Below are 23,236 nucleotides of genomic sequence, written 5' to 3'. Positions count from 1 at the left end.
CGCAACCTTCGTGAGTGATTTGCAAAAAATTTCTGAGACAAACTTTCATGTCTTTGTGGTGTTTTCACATATTGTGCCTGTTGTCATGATACTACACACACACTTTATTTTGATTGAGTTTTTCTGTTTCTGCTTCTGTTTGTGTCGTGCCGGCATTACACTGATTTCAGGCTCAAAATGAGAAAATCCAAATACTATATAAATATACTATTTCAGAAAATTTATAAGGAACATCTTAACGGGGTTTAAGTGACTTTCCACAAGGAAAGATTCGCTGATGCGTAAAAGAGAGACTGCAGTCATTTCGTTTGCTGCCTTTGCGAGAAACTCTGTAGGAGGGCGCTCTTCCTGACATAGTTGTGAAAAAAACGTTGCAGTTTGAATTTATTTCTGAAGGCAATTGTCCTATTTGAGGAAGTTTAATCTGTCCATACGGAAAATAAATAAATAAAACAAAATTAATATGGACTCGTTTCTTTCGCGCCTGTGGTAAAAACATGCAAAAAAAAAAAAAAAACCTGTTCAATAAATTAAGATTTGAATGCAAAAACAACTGCTTTCAATAAACCACACTAGGTAAAACAGCAAAATTATACGTACCCCTAACAAATTTGACACTTAAAAAAAATTAACTGAAGCATTTTTTTATTTCATATTTTACTTTATTAAAGTTATAGGGAATTGTAATCAGTGATCTTTTGGGACATGGCGTGACACAGAAGTTTCTTTAAGCCACCGACCAGCTGGCTTTATAAGAATCCAAGTTTACCTTGCCGCCATGCGCAGCGAGCAGGATGGTAGGGGAAGTCCAATAAAACTACAAAACTCACTGTTACTCACTGAGAACTGCAGCAAAGAGCGGAATCTCAGGGTCACCAGTTCTCTTTCACAACAAACTAACTTAATACCAGCCAGTATTTGAGCAGAAAGGCCAGGGGGAAAATACGCTTCTGTGTCCTACCATTCCAAAAATAAACCTATGAAGTTTGCTAAATGCTACTGGGAGTTCAAGTTGAACTGTGGGTAAGAAAACACTGAGACTGGGCTTTCCGACAACAAACAGTCCTGGTGGGTAATGGTGTATAAGCAGAGGAGGAATATGTGGAGAGACACTTCATTAAATACAATGGAGAATCTGTGATGCTCTGGGCCCTTTTTCTTTTCCAAAGGCTCTGGAAATCATACTAGAGTGTGAGGCGTCTCGAACTCTTTGAAATACCGGCACATTTTAAGTGAGAACCTGTCAGCTGCTGCCAGAAGACTGAAACCAGATCATCATTGGGTCTTTCAGCACAGTGATTAGGTGTGGAAAAGAGAGTATGAGAGAAGACCCAGATCTCTGCGTGATCTGCAGAGGTTGGGTGATGAATAGTCAAAGATAAAAATCATCGTGGACGCTCCCAAATTGTTTTAAACCATATATTTCCATCACTGAGCACAATCTAGGGAGACCTATACCACACATTTTGCATGTTCATACACAAACATCTATGCACTCATAATGCATCAGCTGTGTTGCCCTGTAGTTCTCTCCATTAGTGTCAACAGTTCTGCTCAACATTTTAGCCGCAGGTGCTGTTGCTGTCGCTTTTTTTTTTTTTCAATGTGTCTCTTATTGCAGGTCTTATTGGTTGTTTTTCCCTGGTTTCCCCCTGGTGAGGCCATACCAGGATTTTTAAATAGCAGCTGATTGTTGGGTTTTGTGATTTTTGTCTATATGTTTTCCCTCTCTCTCTTCTTTCTCTCTTTCTCTGTCTTTGTTACGCTTCTTCCCTTCTTCCTCTGTCATGTTTGGCATCAGTCTGTACATATTACCATAACTGCAATAAAATAATTCATGCCTAAACCTTGTATGGCAGATCTATGTAAACTTCTCTGTCTCACGATTCAGGCATTTAGCAAAGAGAAATAATTCTGGTCATCCTAAGTGACCAAAAACAGAGCAAAACTTTACTCTGATTTCATATCAGGGGAAAAAAAACATGGTTGTGTCATTTTAGACAGTGTATGAAAATACTTGGTATGATAGCCATCCTTTATTAAAGCGTGACTCTAAATAAACTCCATAGTTTTGCTTCCTGTTTTAAAACTGATGTCTGACCCACAAAGCAATGCTTTAAGGGCAGATAACGACCCACAGCCTGAGGCGTGTCAATTATAAACGGATAAAAGAGCAGGACACGCAAAGTTCACGAATGAGCTGAAGTGGTCCAACAACTGGTTGGACTGGCTTGGCCCCTACTCCATCCCCCCTCCAGCCCCCACCCTCTGCTGTGATGTTATGGAGCTAAAACAGTGACAGCTTACAGTGATATTTAAAAGAGATCTGGCATTGTAAAAATCAAACATTGAAAAATCAACCATGGAAAAATCCCTTGCAATGACTTAAAAAAAGAGATTTGGCATTAAAAAATTAGACACACTGAAAAGTCAAACATTTAAAATACAAACACTGAAAATACAAATATTGAAAGTTAAAGGTTGAAAAAGCCAGTGGACTGTACCGCTGCTTGACCACAAGAAAGGGTATTATTTTCATTAATATAATCTTCATTAGCTTATACAGCTTATAATTGTGGTAACATGGAGCTAAACCAGTGACAGCAGGTAGGTGAAGGGGCCTTGAATTTAGCTCCGCCCCCAACGGCAAAACAGTGCCAGCTTATAATGACATGGTAGCTGAAGGAACTCTGCAGTGACACTGAAAACATCTCTCATTGAATAAAAGCTGCAGTGTAAAATGAGAACATCATCATAAGTTCTTACTTTCCAACAATGTTTGACTTTACAATATTTGTATTTTCAATGTTTGGACTTTTCAATGTCTAATTTTTCAACGCCATATCTCTTTTTCGATGTCACTGCAAGTGATTTGTCAATGTTTGCTTTGTCAATGTTTGATCTTACAATGCCAGATCTCTTTTCGATAACACTGCAAGCTGTCACCGTTTTAGCTCCATATATTGTCCCCATCCAATAGACGAGCGGCTGGCGCTTGCGACGCGCATATGTATGCGGTCCGCCGCTTCAGCGCGTCACGGCCCAGCCGCTGTTCTGACAGCTTTTCCAGGTTAGACGGACTGGAAACGGAGCATCCAGTGAGAGAGAGAGAGAGGGGGAGAGAGAAAGAGAGAGAGAGAAGGAGAGAGAGAGGGAGAGAGAGAGCAGCTAAATTTCCACTAATCAGCCGTCACCATCCGCATCCAGCCGACCATATAGGGGTTCTCTCCGCCATCCTCCCCCGGCTCACCGTTTGCATCTTTTTTTTTTTTTTACATTTTTATTTTTTCTCCAGAGGATTAATGGTGATGATATTGTAACGCACAGATGACAGCATAGCCGGGGCGGTGAGCTGTCAAACACTCCACTGCAGCCTCTTTGTTGAGACGGATCTGTAGCTACAGGGGCCGGACATGAATTCGGCGGAGCAGACGGTTACGTGGTTGATCACGCTCGGGGTGCTGGAGTCGCCGAAGAAGACCATCTCGGATCCCGAAGCCTTCCTGCAGAGCTCCCTGAAGGATGGGGTGGTCCTCTGTAAGCTCCTGGAGCGGCTCAGCCCGGGCTCCACGGAGAAAGTAAGCGCCACTCATCCCCTCCTCTTCCTCCTACTCCCCCTCCTCCTCCTCCCAGCCGCACGGCCCGTGCATCCGTCGGCGCGTCGGTCCACGTCCGTGACACCGACGCGGCGGTTTGTTGTCTGGCCTCTCTTTTTGTCCACTGATCCATGAGAGCATTTCTTTTGTAGGTCAACGGCGGCTCTTGTTATTGTCTGCCATAGCAGCTTGCGCATAATGTTGCCCCGTGTCAGCTTGTATTTACAAAAAAAAAAAAAAAAAAAAAAAACAGAAACGCTCGCCTGTTTCCTATTGATCTGCCATAAATAAGGCTGCTTCACGTTCATCGACATTATCAGGAAGTCTTAGATCCAATAGGCGCTTTGTAGTGTTTTGCAGTGGTGCCGCAAATGCATTACGTTTAAACCCTGTTATCATATTTAAAAAAAAAAACACACAAAAAAAACGTCCAGCTGTGAAAGCCTGTAGCCTATAACATAATCCATGGTTTGCATGCCATGTTGGTACACACGCTGTGGGCCCGTGGGGGGGATCAGTAAGGGATGATAGGATGTTATGTGTACACAGAGCATCAGTAGGAATGGGCCGCCATTGACAGCAGAGGTGCACACGGGCAGAGATCGGCTCTTCTCCCAATTTAAAGAAACAGTGCAGTGTGGCATCAGCCTTGATGCTGCACATCTTATTGGGGTTCATTAGACCGACACTAAAGTAGTCCATGATTGTGAAGGGTAAGGAAAGGGGTATGGTTTGTTTATTTATTGCTTTTCGTTTTTCTTTTTTTTTTTTACAAATAAGAATCTGAAAATTATAGAATGCATTTATGCGCAGTAACACTGAGTCAATACTTATAGAACTACCTTCTGCTGCAGTATCAGCTGCATGCTTTTTTTTCTTCAGATTTGTCTTTACCAGTGGTGCATCTGCAGGCTTGAAAGGCAAAATGTGATCAGAGTGATTGGATGGTGGGGGTATGTAGGTAAACATCAGTTTTAAAGCCTTGCCACAGATGGTCTACTGGATGTAGGTCTGGACTTTAGCAAGGCCACTCTAACATGAATGGTGTTGTTTAAATGAATATACCTTGATCTAAACCAGGGCTGCACAATAAATCACATTGGAATACGCATTGCTATATGCCTTTGTGCAACATCACAATTACAAAAGACAGTATAATATATGGTTGGATAATTTGTTTGAAATGTCATGCGTGCAAATTCGGCATGCAAGTTGTATATTTGGCCTCTTGGATTGACTTTCAAGAATCAAGAAGCTTTATTGTCATTATGTGTCACCATGATGAAATCCTGATGAGGCAGATGTTGGCTCAGATTGCAGATAAATGCACATAACACACAGACAAACAAGATATGATCTCTCCAATTTTAAACTGTTGATTGTGCCCACCAACAACAACACTCCCTATAGTCCTTAGCAGCTAATGGGCTTATTTTTCACGACCCTCTATGACATGTATTAACACATTCTCACTCCTGTATACTTCTAGTAGTTAAAATACTAAAGCTCAGAAAGAGTGGTGAAGATATTATGACATGAGGAAACATAGCTAGGGAAATTTTGGGTTAATTTGAATTCATGTTGTCCGCATAATATTTATTAGTAGTACTGAAATGAAAGGTTTTCCTGAAATCAAGATGCCCTAACCTCAACCTTTCCAGTTTGGGTATGGCTGTATAGTTAGGGTAAATGTCCCGCTAGAAGGTGAACCTTGATCCAAGTCTCAAGTCTTTTCCAGCCTCCATCAGATTCTCCTTTCTAGCGTCTTCAACATGATGCTAGACAGTATGTAGACAGGAGGAGAGAGTGGAGGGAAATACAACCACACAGAGCAAAGGGCCGTACGCTGGGGAAGTGCACCTGTACAAGGTCATTAAAATCGTTGCCACAGGTAGTCTAAAGTCATCCAACGCCTCCTGTTATTTTCATCTTTATCTTGAGATTATGATGTTAATGGTGAGAGGCTCGTCGACATCATCCCATCCAGGGCAGGGGACAGGTGTCTATTTTCAGCAACCATTGGACCTCAGGCAAGTTACACCCTGAACAGGTCTCCAATCCATCATAGAACATCTGAGAAAAAACATCTGAAAAAAACACACACTCAAGCCTAAGGCAATTAACCTAACAGAGAGAACCTACGTGTCCACAGGGAGACCATGCAATACCCTGCTGGAAATTGAACCCAGGACCATCTGTCTGCCAGGCCGCAGTACTAACAACTGCGCCACTGTGCAGCCTGATAACGATAATATCAATCTCTGGATCTGACATGGCCTGGTCCGGTATGAGGTTCTCACTGCGTAATAACTTTGAATAAAAGAATCATGGATTCATGCTGTTGACAAGAAAATAGCATGAAAAACTAAACTGTGTGAAACTAAAGTGTGTAACACGGCTGGACATGTAGCTAAGTTAATGACATTAAACTGGCCATCTGAAGGCTTGTGTCTCATTAAATGCTCGACACACAACATATATCAGCAAACATGTCCCTGTAGAATCTGAAAGAACAAAATGCTGAGAAACAGACTGTCATCAGCTTGTATACGAACTCCTTAACCTGAGGGTTGGTAATTGCACCTTTTTTCTCATTTCTCATTTGTGTCGTTTTGACCATTTTGTGCCTATCCGCATCTGCCAAGGGAGATGTGTGCACATTGTGCCGAATGTTTTTCCTCTTAGCTATATCTGCTCCTTATAGAGTAACACAGGTGGATGCAGGGGAAAGTGAAGTAGCTTTCTTTCAACTGACTGGCTGTGTGTGGCAACAGGTTAAGGAGGGAAAACCTTATTGAGAAGAAAACACCGGCAAATCATCCCTTTTTCTAGCCTTTAATCAATTAAATAAAAGCCTTTAGACAATATAAATGGTATAATGAAAGACCTTTGCCATTTTGAAATTGTAACTCTTTAAAATCTTGGTATACCATATTCCCAATAAACCCTGCATGTCTAAGTCTTACATACATGCACAAGATGAGTCACCTCTCCTGTGAGTGCGCACAAAGCCATGTTGGATCTCAGTACATATGAACGCCATAATTATAAATCGTGGAATAATGGGTAGAGCTGGTGGAATTAAAGAAAATAGCAGCCATGGATGTCACAGGCACAATGGCCCATTTAACATGTCCTAGAAACCTAAAGAAAACCTTGACGCAAATTACTTTGGAAAATCATCGTAACAGACACAGACTATCAGATTTGTTTTTTCTTTATTCAGTTTTGCGATGTATTACGTGTCTAGACTGAAGGACTGATATACTTCATTATAATATTTCGCTCATCGCTGGGACTGACTTAATGGGTGGAGAGAATTGTGACAACTATTGTCAGATTATACATGAGAAACAAGCTTTTGTCTGTAGTGCGCTGCACTCATCAAAATGAGATCTTTAGATGATTCCCCGCGCAGTTTAGAAGAAACAGTTGGTCTTAAAAGTGATGGATGTTGTTGTCGTCTCATTTTATTATGATTTATTGTTGTAAAAATGTTCAGGACTTTATTCTTTTGTCCCACCTAAATATTGTTCACTCACTGTCAAGCCTGTTGTGTTTGTAGGTTTTACCATAAAACTTAGAGCCTTAAGCATCTTATGAAGCTTTAGAAATAAAGACAAACCACAGTGACTGGAAATGACTATTGGATTAGAAATTGCCGATATTCCAGTATGGCAGTTTTGCTGCTGTATGAACTGGAAACAGTCGTCATTCCTCCCATTTATTTACTACTTTAGGTGCATTCATCTGAAGTTTTGCACTTCCAAGTCAGAAAAACCTTCAATACGTTGGATTTTCTTCTCACAAGCTTGAAGGTTTCTTGACAACTTCCAACCTCAAAATCCAACATAGTTTATGCACCTATAAAATGCATTAATCTGCTAATCTGTATCTCAAAACTGCCGCTCATACAGCACATCATATCAGTGAGCATGTTCCTTTAGTTCCTGATTGTATGAGATAATAAGAGATGGTTTTAATTGGCTTGTATGGTTTTAACCAGTTTTGTTTTGGTCATTTTAAACCCCGCCTGCATCTGCCACAGGACTTTTCCTGATCAAACACCCACCAACTCATAATCTGCAGTAAGCAAATTAAGTTTTGTAAGTCTAATAAACAATATCTACTAGTAGGGTGTAAGTTGTTTATTTTGCTGTCATATTTTACATTTGTCAACGGTCTAAAAAAAATGACCAAAAAAACCCTAAATAAATGGAAATATGGTACAATAAACGATTTCTTACATTGTTATATGATCAAATTAGAGATTAGGGGATTAAATGAGGTTACAAACTGGCAAAAAGGGGTGAAATGGCCTTCGGTCTGGTCCGTTCTTGCAAAAATAAGCAAACAGCACTAAATAAATAAATAAATGAACTAAAATGAAAAAAAAAACTACTTGTAGAAAAGTTAAAGGAAACCTATAATGCTTATTTCTCCTATGCTCTGTTATAGTCATTTTGTACTTATGTTGTATCAGAAGAAGATAAACAAAAATAGAACGACCCTATGAAAGGACCCAGGTTCCTGCAGGGGAAACACATCTCTAGCGATGGAGTTGAAAACATTTCATTCTGAATTTTTCACATTTCCCTCAAAGTTGCGTGTGTCTGGGCTACAGCGGTAACATGCGCGGTTAAAACTAGATTTAGGGCACAGTGGTGCATTTGTCAAATACATTGTAGTATTATGTTGGTACTTCTTAATAGTCCAAAACGTTGTCTATGTTATTTCTACCTTTTTTTTTTCTTTCTTTTTTTTTTTTTTGTAAAAGTCTTGCATCATCATCATCATCATTGGTGGGGGATCCCTATTTGGCAACGTCATTTCCTCAACAGAGCGCTTCCAGCCTCCTTTGAGAGCAGCAGAGCTCCAGGAGCCGCGGGCCCAATGCGCACAGAAACCGTAGAATGCGCGTTGGGGGGGAAAAAAGGAGAGAAGACACTTTAAAGCTTCCAGATTCACAAACGAGCGCAAAGTGAACAGCGGCTTGCCAGCAGCGTGGAGAGGATCAGTCCCCCCTCGATAATCACCGTCTCGGTGCCTTTTGTTGTTGTTCCAGACCTATCCAGAACCGAAGAACGACGGCGAGTGTCTGAGCAACATAAAGGAGTTTCTCAAGGGCTGCACGTCGTTCCGCGTCGAGGTGAGTAGTAAAAGACAAGCTTAACCTTTCGCTCTTCTGCACCACATGTCCGCACACAGCAGCTTTCCAGAAACGTTTGAGTTTGCATGTTTGGGTTTTGGTTAAGGACAGGAGGGATACAAAAAAAAGGCGCTGCGCTTGTGGAGCTGATCGCTTGGAGCTCCTGACAGGGAAGAAAAAAAAAAGGGGGGAGGAGGAGTGAGTTTGCTACCGAGAACAATCCCCTACAGCCCGGCTGAGAGAGCTTTCCGCAACCAAACACACCCGATAGGGCTGCAAGTGATTTACATGCAAGGTTTAAAACGGAGTCTGTTTGCTTTCTCCTGTTCTATCTGGACGCGTCTGGTTAATGTTTACGCGTTTTAAATGAATGCAAAGCTTTGTCCAGGGGGGCTGGTGCGCGGCTTTATTGTCCCTAGCAGTTCACTCTGGCCATTGTGGATCGTCTTCCACCCTGCAGCTGTGGCTGTGAACAAAGGCTTAAAAAAAAAAAAAAAAAAAAAAAAAAAAAAGTAACTGGGACTTCTCTAACTTTTTTAATAATGGCTTTACCATTTGAAAGTGTGACCTGTGAGGTGCAGATCCAGATAGGACCGCGCTTGGTTTTCTGTAAATGAGGCCAATGGGAGTGCTACCGCAGTCTAAAAAAGCAAATTAAGGACAGGGTGTTGTTTATCTCTGTGTATTGGCCAGTGCATAGATGGGTCATTGAACCAGTCTGACAATGCAGCTCAGTGTTCCCCAGCGTTGCCTCTCCCCGTGCAGAGCCTCCGGCCACTGAGCAAGAAGAGCCAGGGCTGCACAGGGCCCTGTCACACTGAGTTGGTGAAACATGCAAATTAAAAGTTGACAACACACCAAATGCGAGAGGAGCTAAGGGCAGCGTGTCATCGTTGCAGTGGTAAAGGTCTTTGTTCCGGCCTGCTACGAAGCCAGGGGTTTTTGACAAGCGCTGTTTGAGAAATAATCTGCAGGGTTCTGCTGATGTGACTCTGTATCTCATCCCTTGTTACACCGAGGTTTTAAGGGGTTACAAGGTCCTGTGTGTCCTGTTCAAAGTCACTTTTTAAAAAAAAAAAAAAAAAAAAAGAGATGGTAGTGGTTGAGGAGTGAACACAGTTTTCTGTGGCTGAACTTAGCAATGGAGCGCATCGGTCAGCTGGCTGAAAGAAGGCGGCTACAATTTTCCCCTCACTTTCAAGAAAGATGAAACTAAAACTATAACTCTTCTTAAGGTAATGATGTTTTCATTTTGCTATAGGCAAGAGTTGCTTCGGGCAACTGTTAACAGCGGCCTGAAGGCTTGCCATACAAGCAGATAACCTGACACATTTAAAGGGGACATGTCGTGCTTTTCAGTTCTTCCTTTTCACATTGAAATCATTCAGCTGTGGTCTATATAAAGTGGAGCTGCAATTCTTTGGTCTGAATTCCTCGTTAATTTACCCCCAAATTCCACCTTTTTGTCCCTGTTCCGAGGTGCATCTGAGAGCAACTCGTTTTGGTCCTGTCTCTTTAAATCAAGAGGTGGGCTTCACACCCTGCCCCTCCCCCCACTCACTGAGCTATATTATACACTGGAGTGCTAATAGTTCGCCACCAGCCACCATATTGGTACTCCCTATTTCCCCCCAGTAACTAGGGAATACGTCCGCTACTGCATCGAATAATGAGGACTTTCTCATGTTCAGGGGGGGCTTAAAACTTTTAAAATGTCAAATGCCATATACTTTTATGTTATGTTCTAAAACTATGAAGTACTGAGAAAGTCATGTGCTGAAATATTTTGCATTTTATTTATTTATATATATATAACATTTATACATGTATAAATAACAATATACAAAAACATATATTTACATATATACATATGTATACATATTTACATATACATATACTTATATATACATATATCTATACTTAATATGAATAACATGTAAAATATTTCAGCTTCTAATTTCCTAGTAGTTGATAGTGTTAGTACATCCACTGACTGTAGAATTACCTGTGAAACGTTTTCACACAGCCACAAAACTGCTTGTTGTTGCAACCAAATCCTATGGGATTCTGTGAGAGTAGGGAGTAGCAAGATGGCGGCCAGTGACTTCAGTTTTTTGGCAAAATCAGCCCTCCAGTGTATAATATAGCTCAGTGGTTCCACTCCACCCAATCGGCCATTCTTGTAGTATGCTGGAGGACGGTGTAATGAACAGCCAAACGTTTTCTTGTATCCACCCGTAGCTTTGGCATCGTCCAGCTTGGACAACAAAATTGCCCAGAGGAAAAAAAAATGGCGGATCCGCGAAATTGGTAAGCCATAAGTCCTTGACCTTGTTTAGCAGCTTTCTGCGGTGTATACAGTGACGTAATTGTTCAAAAAACTGTAAGAAGAGAACAGAGAAAACTGAACAGCTATAAAAATATGACCCAAAAAAGAATATAAGGACATCTACACAGCACCTGGACAGACCACATTCAAACAAGAACACAATTAAATGTATTTAAGGGCTAAAAAAAAAAGTGAATTTGGCATGATATCTCTCCCTTAACCAACTAATGCCAGCTTGTTGTCTGTAAAGGGCAGAACAGCAAAAACAGATCATATTCTGCACAATAAACACTTACAATAAAATAACGTTTCTAGCATATTTAAAAAAAAATTCTCCTTGAGAACCATAATTCTACTTTTCTTTTTTTAAACAAAGAAAGAGAAACCACATTCTTTTAAATGTTGTCTAAATACCACAAAATTGTGTTATTCCCCCCTAAAGTTGTCATACTGTCATAATCTCAAATCAAGTCCATCTTACTGCTGGAAGCACTATTTTCTTTGCATACTGTCGTCATCTCTTAGTCTTTTACACTTCATGAGTTCTCGCATGCAAGGTTTTGATCAGATATGTGTGACCTTGTTTTAGTGAGGTCGGCAAAGCAGGATTACAGTAATTTGTGTCTTGGCAGTCCGCCGCTCAGCGTCTGTAGAGCCAGAATGAGCATTCAGAGCTCTGCTGGCTCCGACCTCTGTTGGCTTTGGTGGCAGATAAGAGGAAATGCTTGTAATATGGAAAAGGCAGAGGTAATGATTCTTCGCTTTTGAAACTCTGCCAGCTTGCCGTTAATAGAGTTAATATTCTTGTTTGCATACGTTGCCAGAGTATATAAATGTTATGTGTTTAATTTGAATGCTTGGTTCAGTCTCTGTGCCTGGCACTTGCGCAGCTGCTTATGCTGACCTCTTAACCTCCTGTAGTTTTGACCACAGGAAGAGCTCTTGATTGTTTCCATGTCTTCTTTGGTGCCTGCGGGTAGTTACCTTCACCCCATTACGGGATATTTTTTTAACTCAGGATTTTAAGCATATCTTGCATTTATTTTATAAAATCATATTGAAAATGTCTATATAATGCACTTTAAAATGCCTAATTTTACAGTGATGAGCTCCCTCTTAAATTTTCGCTTCACTTTTAATCTGGTAATCTTTGGTCGATAAGTACATCAACAAACAACAAACAGGGAAAAAAAACACAAATACAGGTTAGAGGCATATGCTTTAGTGTCTGACTACAGTTTAAAGTTTTGTTAAATTTTAATTTTGGCTCTAAACAATTACCAAAACGATAACATTAAAAGGACCATCGTTACAATATTTTGGTCACATTCAACTTTGTAAGGATGTTCCTAATTCGTTCTTTAAGCACAATAAATTAACATAAATTTAAATACTTTTTTTTGTTTTTTCTTGCATGTATTTGTCTTCACATATCTTATGTCGTTGTGTGTTACATTTAATTGTTGAAATAAAAATTAATTTTATGTAATATGCCTTAAGGGCCCTAAAAAATCTGGATCAGCAGTTCAGCTCTCAAAACAAACTGGAAATTAGTATTTGCAGGTAAAACCTAGTTTGGTGTGTTTCTATTAACAAATGAATGCACCATTTGTTCTGCTTTTATTAGAAATTAAGGACCACCCATTTATTTTTAATTCTTTCTTGTGGCTTGATTAGCTTAGACTAATTTTTATGTTGTTGAGCTGGGTTTTCTGTTGTGCTGATGATTTTGTATTTAAAGATTGTTCTCAGATTGTATGGCAATACAGTGAGACCAGATAAACCAAAATCAAATTCTTCAGCAGCATGTCTTTACAGCCGCTTGCTAATGCTATCATAGTGACCTAAGTGAACTTCAACACTGCTGATTTTCATATTTTGACCAATTGGTCATTGAAGATACTTCAGGGTTTCCGCGGGTCATTAAAAATCATTAAGTCATTAAATTATTATTTTTTTTAAATTAAGGCCTTAATTGCCATTTAAAATTAATTAAATGTGATTATCGGTGGCACTTAAAATGCCTTATTTTTTTCTAAAAAAATACGTTCATAAAAACAGTTTTGTCAGAGATATTATATCACATATAACTGCTTCCGCGTGTTTGCGTGGAACCAAACACGCTGAACTGCTTCCAGTTGATCGTAAAACCATATGTTTTTACGATGTTCGGAAAAGAAGCTCGAGGCGGAGAAAGAGATAGAGAATGGGGAAAATGCAGATTTCAACAAAAGTGGGTGGGAAACGAGGAATTCGGGACTGTCGATGGTAAAGATGATGAAGGATTTTGCAGTGTTTGTAAAAAAAATTAAGCTTTACACAATTGGTATTAATGCTTTACGATCTCACATGAAGTCGGACAGGCAGTGGTGTAGTCCTGGGTATACGCGGGTATGCGCCGTATACCCACTTATTTTTCAGTCATCATTCAGTATACCAACTTCTGGAGGAATATTTGTGCCTTTTGTTTGAGTGCGCAGTGAGACAGGTATTCAGCCTTTAAACATCACACGCGCACGCTCAAAACCTGTTTGGCGTGCCAAAATTGGGGCTAAACATTCATTGCCAGGGGGTCTAAATCAACCGGATCAACAGTTCTTTGGGTGTTTCAACTGGTATATTTGACAATTCATGATTTGCAAAGACAAAGTGATTTGAGTTTTGATGTTCTCCTCGTCATTACCTTTACCTCTTTCTATAGATTCTCTTTCTCATTCAATTCAGGGCTTTCCAAATGCCTTATCATCTAGGTCTATATTGAAAAACCTAGAGTAAAGTAATGAAATGTTGATTCTGGATGTAGTGTAGGAATTCCTTCAATATAAACCAAAGAGAATTTTACATTACCTGCCAGAAGCTGGAAAAAATAAAGAGACAACAGTATTTTTCACACCTCAAGTAGTAGATCAAGAAAATATTTTTATCTAAATATTTTAGCCTAAATATTTTAGGCTAAAATGAGTAAACCCTATTGATGGATTTTTGTCTAAACTAAATAGAGCAGTGTTACATGTCATCGTTTCTATAACGGCATTTTTCTGAGCTGCGTCTAAAAGGGCAAACATTAAGAGTATACCAACTTCTCCAGGGACCACTACACCACTGTGGACAGCCACAGATCAGCTGCAAGGGGCAGACAACAGCTAACAATGTCAAGTTACTTTTCTGTAACCAACGCAGTCACGTCAGTAGCTACTGCAACCAGCACAAACAGCACAGCAGAAGCTGGAGCAAGCTCTACCGCCACTAACGTCGGGAAATCAGACGGTCGGGTACTTGTTGATGGCATTAAAAGAGCATTAAATTAGAGTTACTCATTCCTGTATAAACCCTGTACTTAGAAACTCACTTATTTGGCTTTTTTTTAATAGAACCGCTGTCCTAAAATCAGGTAGATTGGTTTTGTTTGTTTCAAAGTAAAATTAAATAATGTGTATAAATAAATAAGAACATGGCAAAAATTGCAGTTTTTGTTTGACTATGGTGTGAAATGTGACCTTTTGATGACAGTGGTTTGCTGTAATACCACAGAGAGGTAAACGCGCATTTCTCTATTGATTAGCACATTCAGTCACCTTTGGGTGTTGCACTGTTTTCCTAACCTGCTTCAGAGGATCCATTCCTCACTCCGATGCCGGAGAACGAGAGACGAGTCTGAGCTTGTCAGTTTAGTCACTCTTAATACCTCACTTATCTTTATTAGCCATTATTTATTGTGCTTTAAGAAGGAAATGCTTTTACTTTGCAAATAAGAAGAAAGAAAGGGGTTAAAGATGCGTCAAATGTTTGTTTACACTGCCAACCGGGTCCCTCCAACTCAAAGAAACGGCAAAGAATTTTTTTTTATTACTTCTGCCTGGCGATATTGACATGTCGTCATACAACACTGCAACCAAGCTGGGAAGGTTTATACTTTAGGGCAGCATGCAACATATTGTGTATCTGTTCTTGTGGAACACATACACATGCATGGGTTTGGCAGTCATTCCTAGCATCCACCGTATCCTAAGCTGTTGAATGTTTGCATACGGGGGGAAAATTGGATGCTGAACCTTTTACAGAGTCCCTAAGTTGTTACAATGCTTAAGATGGGCATAAGCCCGAATGGGATCATCCTCTAAAGATGCTGTTGTGTTTTTTTTTTGGTGCATACAGAATTTAAGGACTTGAATAAAAGTTGAACAGCTTGTCTGAAATTCTGTTGTTTGTAAAATAACACTGGGACATTGACAAATAAACCCTAGCTGGTTGATTAGCCATGTTTTCTACTGGTTACAAGCCTACGGCATGCTGTTCAATTTACCAACAGACACGCTTCATTTCAGCTTGTTTGTAATTGGTCGTTGAAAGCAGTGTTGCCTCTAAAAGCTATGGTGATCTTGTAATTGCTGTCCCATTGTGTTTTTCAGTCTAGGGAAAAGGCTATAAAACATTTGCACAGCTGACTTGGTCTATATTATGTAGAGCTCTGATTTAAGCCCATTCAGATTACGGTTTAAGAAATATAAATAACATCAACATATGTTTTTCTACTTACTAGATAAATTGAACTGTTTAAATAATGCAATGTTTAACCAGTAGATCCCATTGGGCATTTTTCCTCTTTGTCACTTTTTAATTACCCCTTTCAATTTGGTGCTCATTCTAGCTGATATATTAATTCTTGCTGTGTGTGTGTGTGAGATTGTGTGCGCGTGTGTGTGTGTGTGTAATACATCAAAAATCCTTAATTTTCCTAATTTTTTCAAAAATGTATTTAAAAACCTTCAGAATTGCTGGCTTCAATTAAAACTGTGCTCTTTTACCTCACTGCTATTTCCGTATATGTTGTGTGTGAAACTGCTGGATACAAGCACTAAATTTAATTCATATATGTTGATTTAATAGCAGTTTTTGGTGTGTTTATATTTCTGCCACAAAGGTCTGTGGATTGTTGTAAATTTGAGGAAGGTCCTTTTTTAAAAGCAGCACAAAGTTACAGGGCTGTCTTTTTCTGAAAATCTGTAAATACTATACAAGTCGTCTAGTTTATTAGACAAAGGTAGCTGTACACATAAAACTCAACTAAAAAGAATGGAAGCATATCATATAGCTCACTAATACGTTGTTTACAAATCAAAAAATGTACAAAGTCAATGTGACTTCAGGATATATATTTTTGTGTGTGCAAGATCACAGCTGTGTCTAAACCCTTCTGTCAATACCGGTTATTATATTAGGAACTGAGGCGGTGTCAGGCAGTGTGAGTGAGAGAGACCAGTCAGCATTACACAGCACTGCAGTCTAACAGGATTATACTATTATTTCAAAGTACTCCAGAAATACTTGGATGACTCTGCAGTTGTTAGTTGCATCAGATATGGACAGGAAGCTGATTACAGGGAGCTGGTGGACCGCTTTGTGGCAAGGTGAGGAAACAATCATCTCTGCCTGAATGTGGATGAAAGCAGAGGTGTTGATTGTAGATTTCAGGAGGAATGGGAATGGTACCAACACTACTACGATGCTGGGAGAAGAAGTGGGGGTGGCGGAGGAGTATAAATACATCTGTGTTCACCTGGACAGCAGACTGGACTGGAGACGCAACTGTGAAGCTGTCTACCAGAAGGGACAGAGATGACTGTACTTCCTGAGAAAGCTTAGGTCCATCAGGGTTTGTAGTACGATGCTGCAGATCTTCTATAAGTCTGTTGTAGAGAGTCTGATCTCCTCCATCATCTATTGTGGTAGCAGCATTTGAGCAATTGACTTAAAGCAGCTCAACAAGCTAATGAAGAAAGCCGGCCCTGTTCTCGGGACTCCTCTCAAACCTCTGGGGATGACTGCAAAGAAGGATTCTTAATAAAATGAAGAACCTTATGGACAAACCTGAGCGTCCTCATCCTCAGACTGTCGTACAACAACAGTGTCTTTTGTCACGGGCTTCTCCAGAGCCACTGTAAGACGGACCGCAACAGGAGATCCTTCCTCCCTGCAGCCATCCCTACCTACAGCAGCTGGTTGAAGAAACCCCATGACACGGCTTGCACCTGCATTTAATTTCCCATCGGGATTTTTGAAGTATTATTCAATTGAAAAGAAAACGCAGCACGATTACAACTGTCCTTTGATCTGCACCGTTAGTGAGGTTAGCATAGTGGCAAAAGTCTCCGTCTTTATTCCCTGTGGAATAACTTGATCTCTCTGAAGGAACGTTTTCTAATCCAGCATGTTCCATAACCTCTTCTAAAGGATGAGACAGAGCAGTGCAGTAACAGGGTTAGGGCTGGCAGCTGATGTCTTCCTCCCTGTATGCAGGTCTGAATAAACTGCTGACGTGTCTCTGTAGGCTGTCTAGAACCGCCTCGCACCGTTTCTGCTTCGTCTGAGTTAATTTTGTAACACCTCACCGATACTGATAAGTTCAAGGGTAACTTCGACCGATTGCTTGTCACCGTCTAGTTTCTTGATGCATCTCTAAAATGAGGTTCAACTCTCTTTTTTAATTCTATTAACAGAATCTGATATTCAAAAATATGTTATATCTTGAGGTTAAGGACCTAGATGCCAAATATCTTGTGACTGGTGAACTTCTGGGAGCCTGCTAAGATTTAAAACCTGCAGTTTTTGGTCTGTACTACAGGTTAAAACTAAACTTTCCAAATTCGGGATCATTGTTTAGAATCGATCCCCCATGTTGTCTCACACACATACACACATACAAGTATAGGAATCAAAAAAGCATTAGAGTTGGTCTTTTATAGCTGCTAGCTAATACTGACCAATAATTAGTAGATTTGGCTTCAGGGGCATCCTGCAATCTGAAAGTTGTTTTTGATTCCAGCTTCCTCCTCCCCTGAGCAAGGCACTTAACCACAAGTTGCCTACGGATCTGTGTATGAATGCGTGCGCGGGGGAATTTTGCCACAGCGCAAAGCACTTTAAGTGGTCGGTACGACTAGAAAAGCGCTCTATAAATTCAGTCCATTTGCCATCTGCTTGCTCGGAGAAAGGCTAAAAGTCATGCAGCTTTTGAGCGCGCACATACACTTATACACTTTGTGAACCCACAACCACTAAAGCACAGTCACTGATACATTCCCCTGAGGATATGGGTGTTTAGAGTGTAAGATGAATGAGACTCATGACTCCCTGTCGCTGGGCGAGGGGAGAGCAACTCATCACATGACGTCGCCACAGAGGAAGATGGAGGAGAGTTACGCTCAACAGCGGATACAATCACTTCCATTCATCTTAACTGGGACACCAGTCATGAAGATCATGCAGATGCTGTTTACAATTTTACATCCATTTCCTTCTACTGTCTTTTTTTTTTAACCAAGATTTTCATGTTCTGATCTAGATAATTTATACTTACGCTTGAGTTTCAGTTCTTGCCTTTGGAGTTGTTTCTTTTTGTCTGAGGACCACGGGTTTTGGGGAAGTTCTCCTTTACAATTGTCGTTTTGTCATTTACGTTAGTATCAACAGAGGCGCCTCAAGCATGCTTTTCTTGGCCAGTTTCTGGTTTGGCTTGAGATCTGAGGTTTTGATGCATTTAATACAAAAACCCAAATATCTCAGTATTTGACCTGCCTAATACTAATCGGAGCAGATCAAGTAAAAATTGGTGTATTTCTTGTTATATCAAGTATAAGCTGAGGCGCACATTTTTTTTAAACTACCTTTGTGCTCCTGGAGTGCTAGTAAGTTTTACTCAAAAACAGTTTGATTTTTCTTTTTTTTTTTCTTTTTTCTTTCCAAACTGACCTGCCAATTCCAATTTCGGACGCTGTTTCCTTCCCAGGGTTGTAATTTATAGTGACTTGTTTAATTAAAGCTGAAAAAATGCATGATTTTATGCTTCTTAATTATTAAATGATTAAAAAATTATATTGGTTTCAATGTGTCTAATAGCAATTGTCGTTGCAGTATCAATGTGTCCGACGTTGCAATCAGAACCTGGATGCAGTATTTGGTTGGAGCACATTCTGCATCCCAGTCGTATATTTGGCCAGTTGCTTGTTCTTTAACTGCGCTTGAATGGTTGCCGGGTGTGTTTTTTCTTGGCTGAGATGCTAAAGCTTACAGGCAAAATTGCAGAGATGAAAAAGAAAAATAGCATTTGTGGATTAAACATAATTGCTGTTGCAATATTCAGCTGTTTGACAACTACGTTTTTTTCTGATATCTTGCAGCCCTAACTGTGATTTAACCTGAATGTTTTGGTGTTTTGTCAGCCATCTCTGAGGATGGACATCAGTTATGGTTATCAAGGGCAGTGGATGTCTGTGCAACTGGACTCAAATAGTATCCACATAGATTAATGCATGGGATTTAAAATACAGTAGTCTACCAAATATTGTAGCTAAGCAGTCCCTTGAGAATGCCATGGTGCTCATACTGATGATCTTGTTACGATGCAGTGATATAAATTGTGCAACCTTATGTGTAAACATTTTGTTAATCCAACAAAAAAAACGCATACATCAGCCATAAAAGATAAAAGTGGTTCAGATTACTCAATAGAGATAATGGATTTAAATCCACCTAACAAGGAAGGAATCACAACATTATCCCAATTCATGCATCAAAGCAAGTATCCCTAATATATATTGATTTGTGTTAAACCCACAACAAAGCTGTAAATGGAGAAAGCTCTGTCTGTTGAGAAAGACAAAAAAAGGGTTCGTTTTTAATTGAACGTGTAACAAAAAAGGATTCTTCGGCTTTTTACGTAGTGATCGCAGATCAAAGCCGATCAAGTGAAAAATTGTGTTTTAGTCACTGGTTAGTTGATTGATGCATAAGTGTACACGTTGATGTGCTACATTGACGTGTCATTTTTATTACACGCAGTGCTAAAACAGGAGACAATGGAGCATTTAAGTACGTTTTCCCTGAAGCAAAGGGATGATGCAGAGGAAAATGGTCCTAGACAAGACAACAAACATGGTGGGAGTGTAATATTTGAATTGGAAACCCATTTATTACATTCATCTTTCAGCAGAATGTTTAGTTGGTGTACTGGGTTGGCAACATGTCCATCTGAGGTCTGCGGGGTTTCTCGCAGGGTTTCACCTCCACCACCTTAAGTTTCTTAGAACAAGCCTTTTCTTTGCTCTGCTAACATGATATTATGCAATGAGGTTCTCCAAAGATGTAAAAGCAATCAAGTGTTTACTACTATAACCTATCAGTTTATGTGTGTATATGCACCAACAAACAGTAAAAAACAATGTTGTTTTCTTTAAGAACAATGTTTCTGAAGTGACTTGTAAGTGCAGTGTCTCGAAATCTTGTTCTGGAAGTTTGGAAGGAAGGACTGAAAACAGTTTAAAGTTTGCCACAAGCCATGCATGGGGTCACAGCAAACATGTGGAAAATGTGACCTGGTCTTAGAAACCCGATTTGAACTTTTTGGCCTACATGTGGGGGGGAGTTGCGTAGTGAGAAACCAACAGTGTGCATCATACTGAACATACCAACCCCTCTGCAGTACACGTGGGGATGCTTTTCATTAGCAGGAGCAAGAAAGCTGATAAGAGGACGGAGCTAAGTACAAGGGAATTGTGGATGAAAAACCTGTCAGAGGCAGCAAACCACTTAGGACTGGGGCGGAGGCTTACCTTCATGCAGGACGACCTGAAACATGCAGCTGGAGATACGGGGGTATGAATTCACTGCGTTAGAAAGACAAAAGTCAAAGTCCAGACCTAAATCCAACTAACAGCCCGTAGCAATACCTAATAATGGTTGTTCCCCGACTGTCTCCATCCATTCTGTCTGAGCTGAAGCTACTTTGTAAACAAGAAGCTGGTAAAGACCTGAAAGAGTTGCAGCTCTGACCGCAGGGAAATGTGGGGCTACAAAGTATTGACTCAGGGAAGCCGAACAGAAATAAACAGCTCACCAAGAATATGAAAACTTTGCATCATTTTCCTTCCACTTTGCAGTGATTACTTTGTGTTGGAGTTTAAAATAAAAGCACATTGAAATACATTTAAGTTTGTAACATGAACAAATGTGACATGTTCAAATGGGAATACTACTTTTGCAATTCACTTTACCTTTTAGGTGTTTATTTATAATTTGTTATTACCAATTAATAGATGACTTAACTAAACCTACGTTCAGAGGCAGATCCTGCCCAAATCCAATCTCTTTCACCATATCTGATCCATATGCGCCTTTTTAATGGCAGTGTGAACAGTCAATTCTGATCTTCTCACCCAAAAAAAAAAAAGAAAAGGGGAAAAAAAAGACTACCTAATTTGTGCCACTTCCATATGTGGTATGAATTTGAATATGTATCGGATAGTTTTCAAAGCCTCCGCAGTCTGAATGGTCATGTTGCTCGCTACAGATTCACACTGACTTCTCTACATCAGCAGCGGTCATGTCTCCACAAAAGACCATTAGCCCCATTTCCATTCAAAGACCCAGGATTAAAAGCCCCAGGCTTTGGTTTCCCGGCGTAAACCAAAGCCTGGGGCTTCAGGTTAGTTGTTTTTCCAGTTAGCTAGGCGCCATTTATGTAAAACAGCCTGATGACGATTGGGGAAGTTGTGAGGAAAACCGCAGTATCAAACAGACGAAGGCAGAGAAGTTGTAACCAATATGCTGCCCCTCAAGCTGCCATTCGTCAAGACTCCACAGAAATAGGATGGAGGATGCGCAGCTGATTGTGTAATATCTCTTTATAGCCCCTTTTACGCCAGCTAAACGCTATTTCGCACCGTCAGGCTCCACTCTATTCTACTGCTGTTGGTATAGATAAATAAAAACAAAGCACAGCTTTATTTCTGCACTCGCAAAGTTATTTTTTTTTTTCTCTCTCCCAACACACGCGTTATAGAACACCGTAACAATTACATCTGCCGTCGCCTCGTACACAGTGTGCCGTTGTGTGACATGTCCTTCTGGTATCTGTGCATGAAACCATCCACACATACTGTAACCCGGACGGCGGTCACATTGAATTAGCAGTATGAAGGACCACTCAAAAAAATGTAATTCAGTAAAACATCGGAATTGAGCACCAAAACCTGCAGTGTGAATGTGGCCTCAGTAACAGTGATTTACTCTTTCAGCTAAAATTAGAAAATGTCTGTATTCATTCCTTGGTTTATGTCTTAGTATCTGACATTTGCCTTTACATTTAAACCCACAGAGAGTTTGGAAGTTGGCATGGGGGCTTTAATGCATACAGGAAATGCTTTTCATTGGGTTAAAAGAAGGAACACGGCGAGATGCGATTGTTCGTAGATTGATGTACGGGTCCGTGGAGCTTGCTTGTTTCCGTCTCTGCTTCTGCGAGAGACTGGGAAAGTTGGCGACTGGCGCTGGTTAAACCGATGGCACGCTCCTGCCACGCTGCGATACATGATGAATGAATCAGAATCAGAAATACTTTAATAATCCCAGGGGAGAAGTTATTTAATTATTTGCTCATGTTTTGTCCTCTGTCATCCACAGCCGTTCGAGGCCAGTGACCTTCTGCTGGGCCTGAACTTCTCCAAGGTGCTGAGCAGTCTGGTGGCCCTGAATAAAGTCACTGCAGGTCGGTGGAAATGTGTGCGCTGTGTGTGAGTCACATGAGGAGGTCATTTTTTTTATTTTTTATGAAAGGACGGCAAGCAGTGTGTGGGGGAGGACTGCAGATGCCGGCTCCGTTTTATTTATACTCTGCCGTGTGTGTCTAGATATCGGCGTGGGCAGCGATTCGGTGTGCGCCCGACACACTTCCGCCCTCCGCATCAAGTCGTTCGACTCGCAGTCCTCCCAGTCTTCGCTGGGCCGATCCTCTAAGCTGCTGCAGAACCAGTTTCGAAGTCTGGTGAGGTTTGCACACAGCGCAGCAAATGTTTTTTCATTAAAATGTAACATTTAACATTCACTTCAATAAGAAGAAACTGTCAAACGGCTTTCACTAACAGCTAAGTGGATTACTATAGAGATTTCCCCTATTTTACTTTAATCTTTTTGTTCATCTTAGCGTAAATGTATGTATGTACAAATGTATGCACGCATGTATATGCACATATATATGTGTAGGTACGTAGGTATATATATATATATATATATATATATATATATATATATATATATATATATATATATATATATATATATATATATATATATATATATATATATATAATCACTATGTATGTAAATAAG

The 23,236-nt window shown here is 40.2% G+C and overlaps 1 protein-coding gene across 3 annotated transcripts in view; it reads left to right on the top strand.

The window, feature by feature from the left end:
* Positions 1–3,033: 3,033 nt before the first annotated feature.
* The window catches only part of arhgef7a (Rho guanine nucleotide exchange factor (GEF) 7a), a 48,386-nt gene continuing 28,183 nt past the window's right edge, over positions 3,034–23,236 (top strand). For 2 of the 3 annotated variants that reach the window (XM_036139122.1, XM_012864375.3), the window contains exons 1-4: positions 3,034–3,578; positions 8,662–8,745; positions 22,532–22,616; positions 22,759–22,892. In XM_036139122.1, the coding sequence (XP_035995015.1) occupies positions 3,414–3,578; positions 8,662–8,745; positions 22,532–22,616; positions 22,759–22,892 (468 nt within the window). In that variant the 5' untranslated portion in view covers positions 3,034–3,413. The remainder of the gene's footprint in view (positions 3,579–8,661; positions 8,746–22,531; positions 22,617–22,758; positions 22,893–23,236) is intronic. The other variant, XM_012864373.3, reaches the window with a different exon arrangement.

The sequence above is a fragment of the Fundulus heteroclitus genome, chromosome 7, assembly GCF_011125445.2.
Source record: "Fundulus heteroclitus isolate FHET01 chromosome 7, MU-UCD_Fhet_4.1, whole genome shotgun sequence".
Classification (NCBI taxonomy): Eukaryota; Metazoa; Chordata; class Actinopteri; order Cyprinodontiformes; family Fundulidae; genus Fundulus; species Fundulus heteroclitus.
Note: the sequence above shows the minus strand (reverse complement) of the source record. Positions and strands in the feature narration are given on the sequence as shown.